Below are 8645 nucleotides of genomic sequence, written 5' to 3'. Positions count from 1 at the left end.
TCTATTCTAAAGATTCCCCAGTTTAGTAATCTCATGAGGAGAACCAATCAGTGTTTTAGGACTAAATGACATCATAAGTTGCTGAGCAACATCTTGGGTTGAAGGTGCTATTACAACATGTAGAACACAGAGACATATATAGTCTCTGAGTTTACTGTACATATATTGAGCATCTTGTAAGAACAAGGCATTGTGGCAGCCAGCAAAGGGCAAGCACAGAAAAATTATATTGGTTAGGTGTGATTAGAGGAGGTTAGGATAGAGAAGATTACAAACCTAAATTATAGGATCAGACTCTCAGCAGAGACTGATACTGTAAAAGTCTCCTCTGGCCCATTCCAGTGCCTCCAGGACACACAGTCCTCAACAATTTTAGGGCAGAACTGTGTGTGCGTCCTCCCAGGCATCCAGAAGTCAGGATGTTCAAAGCCCTTAGATACCGGCTTCCCTGGTGGCGCAGTGGTTGAGAGTCCGCCTGCTGATGCAGGGGACACGGGTTCGTGCCCCTGTCCAGGAAGATCCCACATGTCGTGGAGCGGCTGGGCCGGTGAGCCATTGTCGCTGGGCCTGTGCGTCCGGAGCCTGTGCTCCGCAACGGGAGAGGCCACAACAGTGAGAGGCCAGCATAAAGAAAAAAAAAAAAGCCCTTAGATACAATCCAAAAATCAGCCATGTGTAGAGTCTTGGCTCTTCTGAACTGGGAGGGGAGAGTAGTAGGGCAGGATGAGACCTCAGCAGTGTAAAAAACACTGTGGAAAACCCACCCTAAGTATATGTGTCATGACTGATCTTCAAGAGTAAACTCACCGTCTCATGAGCCGCCGCACTGCCAGGTCTCTCCTCCTTGGAAGTATTTGGATTCCAGCCCTTTCTAGGGTTGGTTTAACACTTTCCTTTCTGTTTTGCTATATTTTCAAAAAATGAGGGTCAGTCAACATGTGCTAACTTTCAGTATTCTCAACAGTGAACATCAAGATAAATTCTTTGAATCAGAACTTTCATCATGAGGAAATAATGGTAAAGCCCTCCTACCGGTTGTTATCTCTAGTCTTCCAGGGAATAAGCTCTGCCCCATTTACTCTCTTTATTCATCTATCTGATTCTTCAGGAAACGTATGTGCCCAAAAGTCTTTTCCAATCTCAGGACATATTTAAGGTAATGGGAGTTAGGAATAGGTTTCCCCCTTTCCGGTCTACTATCTCCAGTAACCACTACCTACGTTCCAAGGTGTAGCTTTCCATACATCTCCAGCTTTGGGAGTGTTGGAACTCAGAGTTTCTCTTCTGATGTTCTCCTGAACTGTCAGGGATCCCAAACTCTTGGGTAGAGTTGGCCACCTTGGAGTCTAGGACACTGGAGGGAGCCTGAAGCAGTAAGAGACGCCTTAAGGGCAGCTCTATCACCCAACACTGCCAAGATTCAGGCATTCCTCATAGCCTGACCATTTACCTTCTTTTTAGATGAACTACTGTCCCTTAAATAAATTCCCCGGCTGTCACAGCACAGAGATATGACCTGCCACTAACTCTTATCTTAGGATATTTCCATTGATTCTATCCTCACTAATGTGCTTCAGGCAGATCCATTTCTGGCACTGGGATTGGGATGGAAGAGTCTCTGAGTGATTGCCCATCATTCTTGAAAACTCGATTTTTTTGTTCTTTTTGTTTGGTTGTGAGTTTGTTTGATTGATTAAGAAGTTCCTTTTCATCTAATGAACAAAGCATCACCTTTCCTGGACCCTTTGCAAAAGCCCATCCCTTAGCAACAGCAGTGTCATATCAAATGATTTTTCTGATTGGCTGCAGCTCAACTGATTTTAAATTTTAATCAGTCGGACTCTGAAACCCTACATTCTCTTTACTTGTATTCCAGTCTGTTGTGACCCACCTTGAGCTCTACTGACCCTCATCGAGACACCTAAAAAGAAAATGGCCATAATTGGAGTCCCAATACCAGGATTTTTCATCACTGTCCTGATAAGCCTTCAGGAATCATGGGCTATCACAGGTAAGTGCTGAAAGAATCAAAAGTAGGGATAAATACGTTCTGAGAGCATCGCAGAAGTGAACTGTGGACATTTGAAAGACAATCTTTGGAGTGAAAAAGAAGAGTGACAGGTATTTTCTCGGTCTAACTCTAATGTTATAATAAATTGTAGTTAGAAGAGTTCTCTGCTCACCAGCAATTGAAGTAAAATTTAGATTAGAGAAGCAAAACTCAATTGTATACTGATTAATACTATTGACTTTGATATAAGCCAAACTTTCAGGGAAATGTTTTCTGACAGGCATTAACAAGATACCTTTCTGCTCTTTAAATTTTCATTCCTGGAAAATTAGTAAAAATTAAAAACCTCATGTAATTTCATGAGGATTAAATCAGAAAAAAATATGAGATTTCTTGGCGCCTGTTCTTAACTATTTTTGCCACTGTAGCTATCTTTTGGCCTGTCAATTCTGTCAGCCTATTTGGAGCACAGACATTATACTAAAGATCACTAGAAAGGAAAATCACCAAAAAGCAACCGTTCACCCAAGGGAAGGGGAAGGGCAGCCATGCTGATATGAATTGCATTTAATTTACTGTCTCTTGGGACGGTGATAACCCCAGTTACAGTGGATCGTAAAAGGATCTTTGGTCGCTGTAACTTAATAATATTCTTAAGAGAGTAGAAAAATTGAGTAAGGAAGTGAAGTGTCTGATATTACTCTCTACCATCTCCAGAGCAAATATTGTGCCGTTGTGAAGGTGTACTGTGAAAAAACATTCTTCGCCCAGAGTGACCCCCAAAGAAGGTGGCAGGTAGACTGGAAATAAGTAAAGTAATAACCTAACTCCAAGACCCATGATGACAGTGTAGGTTTTTATTGCCCAGAAAGAGCCACATACAAGGATGCCTTCCAGGAAAGATAGCTTCCCCTGGAGCTAAAAGAGGAAGTTAGAATGTGTGTGTGTGTGTGTGTGTGTGTGTGTGTGTGTGTGTGTGTGTGTGTGTGTGTCTAGCTGCAAATCCTAAATAAATCCCTAGGTTTATCAATAGACAGTCAGATTTTAAAAGCCACCGCTCATTTACATGCACCACAGAGACAGCATACTCTTCAATTGTAGCTTTCTTATTTCAAGTCCATTATTCCCTTGGTGTAGATTATTCTCACTATCAACCATAATAGAATATGTCCCTCAATGACAGTCTCAATCTAAAGATCTTTAAGGTGCAAGGGAATGTTGGTGAGGTCAATCCAAATATAGTACTTCCCTCAGAGGGATGCAGGGTGTGGGTGTGGATACAGGAAAGTGAGTGCTCTACAATGCTACAAGATCTCAAACTTAATTATTTGCGTACCACAATCTCCAGTTATATAGTCCATGGGTCTGGCCCTTAAACATAAAGCAGTTTCTGATGCTAAAGTACTTGTTGTAATCCCGATGATATACTAAGAAATTACTTAAAACTAGTCTCATTTCATCTTAAAAACAAACCCAACATGGAAGCAAAACCACAGTAGAATATAATGGGAAAACTGCATATAAATAGATAAAGTAATCTACTCAAGATCACTAGGTAGCTGAACGAGAATTCGAGATTTAATTTGATTCCAGAGTTCAAACCCAACCTTTTAAACATTGTTTCTCTCTTCTTAGAGTTATGGTGCTCTGAGACATGCCCTGGGATTCTGGCTTAAATTATTTAATTCCTAGGTCAAGAGAGTGAGAGAACATTTCTCTCTTAGGGGCGACTGCTGAAATTCTAAAGAGGGAATCATTTCTCAGGCAGTAACATAGAGACAAACAAAAGCTTCACGAGACTCTAGTTTTTCAGCCCTCATTTCCTCAATCCACACTCTCTACATTGAACCTTTGCTTGTCCACTCCCAGCTCTGTTGAACACGAATGTCCTTCACCCAGGCCTCATCTTCCCACTCATCCCTACTCTCCATCACTCCTCCTTTCCACTTGGCCCTCTCTTTCCACTACCCCTGCCCACATGTGTGTGTCTCACATCCTGGGTTCTTCTTCAACTCTCTCTCCTGGTTCCCACCCTAATTCCCTTTCTTGTCTTTTCAGAGGATCACGTGATCATCCAGGCTGAGTTCTCTCTGTCCCCTGATCAATCAAACGAGTTTATGTTTGACTTTGATGGTGATGAGATTTTCCACGTGGATATGGAAAAGAGGGAGACAGTGTGGCGGCTTGAAGAATTTGGAAATTTTGCCAGCTTTCAGGCTCAGGGTGCATTGGCCAATATGGCTGTGGGAAAAGCCAACCTGGACATCTTGATAAAGCGCTCCAACCACACCCCAAACACCAATGGTAACTCTCTCTGTTGCACTCCTAGGCTTGGGAATTGTAGCTTTAAATAGATACTTCAGCTCTTTGGGTTATGTTACTGTGACTGCCTTTCCCTCCCAGGGACCTGTTCTTGCCATATGCTAGCTCCAAATTCTCATGCCACCAGCCCAAGAACTTTATGAGTTTGTTTCTTTCTTGATGTGCTCACATCTCGTCTCTAGCATCTACAGTCTCTCATAAAGTCATTGCCCTGAATCCATGCTGGGGGAGCCAGGAATGAGGTCCTTGGGTATCTTACACCTCAATGTTGGTTCCCGTTCATGGGGGAGGGTATCAGAGCTGGGTATCTGAGACCATGACACAGATTCTCAGGGCACAATTTCGATTGCTTTTTCAGCCTTGGTGGGAGGGAGAAGGGCAGGGTTAAGCAGGGGAGGCTAATTTCTGTCACCTGTCCCCCAGTACCTCCAGAAGTGACTGTGCTCTCAAACACCCCTGTGGAACTGGGAGAGCCCAACATCCTCATCTGTTTCATCAACAAGTTTTCCCCACCAGTGATCAATGTCACATGGCTTCAAAATGGCAAACCTGTCACCACAGGAGTGTCAGAGACAGTCTTCCTGCCCAGGAATGACCACCTTTTCCGCAAGTTTCACTACCTCCCCTTCGTGCCCTCAGACGAGGATGTCTACGACTGCAAGGTGGAGCACTGGGGTTTGGAGGAGCCTCTTCTCAAGCACTGGGGTAAGAACCATCCTTCAATCTCCTGTATTTTACGGTTTTCTCCTGTGATGCATGTGTCTGGCCCTTTGGGGCCACAAGTCCCCTAACTGTTTCATAACAGCTGCTCCAGTTCCTGTTCCTGGTCTCCCATTGCTCAGCTTTCCCCACTTGTAATCTGTAATTCCCTTAATACATCATCCTGTCTTCCTCTTATTTAGTTGATGAAAAAATATTCTTTTGACTAAGTACCCTATATTTGATCCTAAGTGCTGCTCCCTACCACATGCATTACTTCTGTACTCTGATTTATTTTTCCCCAGAGTATGAAGCTCCAACCCCCCTCACAGAGACCACAGAGAACGCAGTGTGTGCCCTGGGCCTGGTTGTGGCTCTGGTGGGCATCATTGTTGGGACGATCTTCATCATCAAGGGTGTACGCAAAGGCAACACTCTTGAACACCGAGGGCCTCTGTGAGGCACCTGCAGGTGGGTTTGATGTGGTCAGAGGAAGACATATATGGAATGATCCAGAGGAAGGAAACAGAGTGAGGGAAAGGACATGTGATGCCTTTAAGGGAAAACAAGTGCAAAAGTCATGGCCCTTGATTTATCTTTGCTGGACAAAAACAGACATTGCCGTCATCTGATATTCCAAAGCCTCACAGTCCTATGTCCCTTTCCATACATGTGCCCCTAAAACCACACCTCCTGTCTTAGAACTTATTTCCAGTGCCTAAAATAATTGTTTCACATTAGAATACTGAGTCCTGTGATCTGGGAAAGTCAACTTCAAGATTAAGACTCTTCCTGGCTTATATTTCCTGAGCAGGATATCTGTTCTGAAGCATTTCCAGAGCTTCACTCTTTGGAGTTCAGGGTAGATTCATTGTATGAAGTGGAAATCTCTTGGAGGCCAAAGCCTGTTTTTGCCCCTCCATTCTGAAAAATAGTGTCAGAAGGTCTAAGAGAAAGTAAAGCATGGTCTGCTCATTCACGCTTACTTGGAAGGTTTGAAAGGTTGTATTTACAACCGGTCACACAAATACTAAGAGACTGTTCCAAAGTCAAAGGATTAAAGGTGAAGAGGAAGGAATCTAAAGGTGAGAGCTCAAAATATTCATCTTAAACTCTATAGTAACTGTGTGTGTCCTGCTGCAGGTAATGGACTTTGTTAAAGAGAAGATCGGTGAAGATATTTCTGCTTTAATAGCTTTACAAACCCGGCAGTACTCCGATTTTTCACCTCAGTGACAGCAACCATCCTTCAGCACTTCCCAACCCTTTAGCTACTCTAAGAGTAAAGACGCCTTCTACAATCTCCAAATTCTAATGTCTAGTTATTCCCTATCTATTGCTCCTTCCTGTATTGGCTTTCCCTCCATTTTCCACTGTCTTTTTATTATCACCATGTAATGCCTTTGGAATAGAGCCCATAGGATCCTTTCTCTGCTATGGAACCTTTTGAATGTTCTATCTCTTGTAAAGTTATTATTTTGAGTTTCTTCTGACTGCAATTGTGATTTTTCTGAATACAATAAACTTTGAGTCGGTCTTCAGTGGAGTTTTTGGTATCTGAGCCAATTCTTCATGGTGGCTGGGGAGTATATGTGATCCTTTCATCCTGAAATGTCTGAATGTTAAATGTATCTTATAGGCTCTGTAGTTAATCAGAAATAGCCTGGTTCATTAGGACTCAAGTCCATTCAGAGGATCTTCCAGCAATCCAGTTGCTGTGGTCTGGTCCTCATATAGAAAACCCTAGAGTAGAGTTTATTTGTTGAGAGATGACTTAGCAACAGGTTCATAATCTGGTTTGGATTCTTCAGCTTCCAAATCAATGAGATATCTGGATCTTCAGGAGAGTGAATCTTAAATCCTAAGGAAGACTTCTGATAACGGATGAGACAGATGGTGGGGAACAGATGGTGGTGGAGCGGTGAAAAAAATAGAGGAGCGTTCATATACATAACAGGATATCTAAATCAACACCACGCATTTTAGACTTAAGGAGGCATGAGATTGGACACTGAGATTGACATTACCACTTTCTTCTTTTTTTTAAATATATTTATTTGACTATAATTGCTTTACAATGTTGTGTTGGTTTATGCTGTATAACAAAGTGAATCAGCTATACGTACACATATATCTCCAAACCCCCTCCTTCTTGCATCTCCCTCGCACCCTCCCTATCCCACCCCTCTAGGTAGTCACAAAACACAGAGCTGATCTCCTTGTGCTATGTAGCTGCTTCCCACTAGCTATCTATTTTACATTTGGTAGTGTATATATATTAATACCACTCTCTCACTTCATCCCAGCTTACGCTTCCCCCTCCCCGTGTCCTCAAGTCTATTCTCTATGCCTGTGTCTTTATTCCTGTCCTGCCCCTAGGTTCATAGGAAGCATTTTTATTTTTTTTTTATTCCATATATATGTGTTGTGTTAGCATGCTGTACTTGTTTTTCTCTTTCTGGCTTACTTCACTCTGTATGACAGACACTAGGTCAATCCACCTCACTACAAATAACTCAATTTTGTTTCTTTTTATGGCTGAGTAATATTCCATTGTATATTTGTGCCACATCTTCTTTATCCATTCATCTGTCGATGGACACCTAGATTGCTTCCATGTTCTGGCTATTGTAAATAGTGCTGCAGTGAACATTGTGGTACATGACTCTTTTTGAATTAATGTTTTCTCAGGGTATATGCCCAGTAATGGGATTGCTGGGTTGTATGGTAGCTCTACTTCTGGTTTTTTAAGGAACATCCATACTGTCCTCCATAGTGGCTGTATCAACTTACATTGCCACCAACAGTGCAAGAGGGTTCCCTTGTCTCCACACCCTCTCCAGCATTTATTTTTTGTACATTTTTTGATGATGGCCATTCGGACCAGTGTGAGCTGATACCTCATTGTAGTTTGATTTGCATTTCTCTGATGATTAGTGATGTTGAGCATCCTTTCATGTGTTTGTTGGCAATCTGTATATCTTCTTTGGAGAAATGTCTGTTTAGGTCTTCTGCCCATTTTTGGATTGGGTTGTTCGTTTTTTTGATATTGAGCTGCATGAGCTGCTTGTATATTTTGGAGGTTAATCCTTTGTCAGTTGCTTCATTTGCAAATATTTTCTCCCATTCTGAGGGTTGTCTTTTGGTCTTGTTTATGGTTTCCTTTGCTGTGCAAAAGCTTTGAAGTTTCATGAGGTCCCATTTGTTTATTTTTTTTATTTTCATTTCTCTAGGAGGTGGATCATAAAGGATCTTGCTGTGATTTATGTCATAGAGTGTTCTGCCTGTGTTTTCCTGTAAGAGTTTGATAGTGTCTGGCCTTACATTTAGGCCTTTAATCCATTTTGAGTTTATTTTTGTGTGTGGTGTTAGGAAGTGTTCTAATTTCATTCTTTTACATGTAGCTGTCCAGCTTTCCCAGCACCACTTATTGAAGAGGTTGTCTTTTCTCCATTGTGTATTCTAGCCTCCTTTATCAAAGATAACATGACCATATGTGCATGGGTTTATCTCTGGGCTTTCTATCCTGTTCCATTGATCTATATTTCTGTTTTTGTGCCAGTACCATACTCTCTCGATTACTGTAGCTTTGTAGTATAGTCTGAAGTCAGGG

General features: G+C 42.1%; 1 protein-coding gene across 1 annotated transcript; it reads left to right on the top strand.

Moving 5' to 3' along the window:
* Positions 1–1833: 1833 nt before the first annotated feature.
* On the top strand, positions 1834–6578 carry LOC136129923 (HLA class II histocompatibility antigen, DR alpha chain). Its single transcript, XM_065886279.1, has 5 exons — positions 1834–2011; positions 4070–4315; positions 4757–5038; positions 5338–5503; positions 6176–6578. The coding sequence occupies exons 1-4, from the start codon at positions 1933–1935 to the stop codon at positions 5490–5492; spliced, it is 762 nt and encodes a 253-aa protein (XP_065742351.1). The 5' UTR covers positions 1834–1932; the 3' UTR covers positions 5493–5503; positions 6176–6578.
* The last annotated feature ends 2067 nt before the right edge of the window (positions 6579–8645 follow it).

This window comes from Phocoena phocoena, chromosome 10 (genome assembly GCF_963924675.1).
Source record: "Phocoena phocoena chromosome 10, mPhoPho1.1, whole genome shotgun sequence".
NCBI lineage: Eukaryota > Metazoa > Chordata > Mammalia > Artiodactyla > Phocoenidae > Phocoena > Phocoena phocoena.
This window is presented reverse-complemented; position numbering and strand designations above follow the sequence as displayed.

Excerpts from the sequence above, each read along its gene's own strand:
- LOC136129923 (XM_065886279.1), top strand. The coding sequence starts at position 1,933 with ATGGCCATAATTGGAGTCCCAATACCAGGATTTTTCATCACTGTCCTG. Across the intron at positions 2,012-4,069 it reads GGAATCATGGGCTATCACAG|AGGATCACGTGATCATCCAG; the intron begins GTAAGTGCTGAA and ends TTGTCTTTTCAG. Across the intron at positions 5,039-5,337 it reads GCCTCTTCTCAAGCACTGGG|AGTATGAAGCTCCAACCCCC; the intron begins GTAAGAACCATC and ends ATTTTTCCCCAG.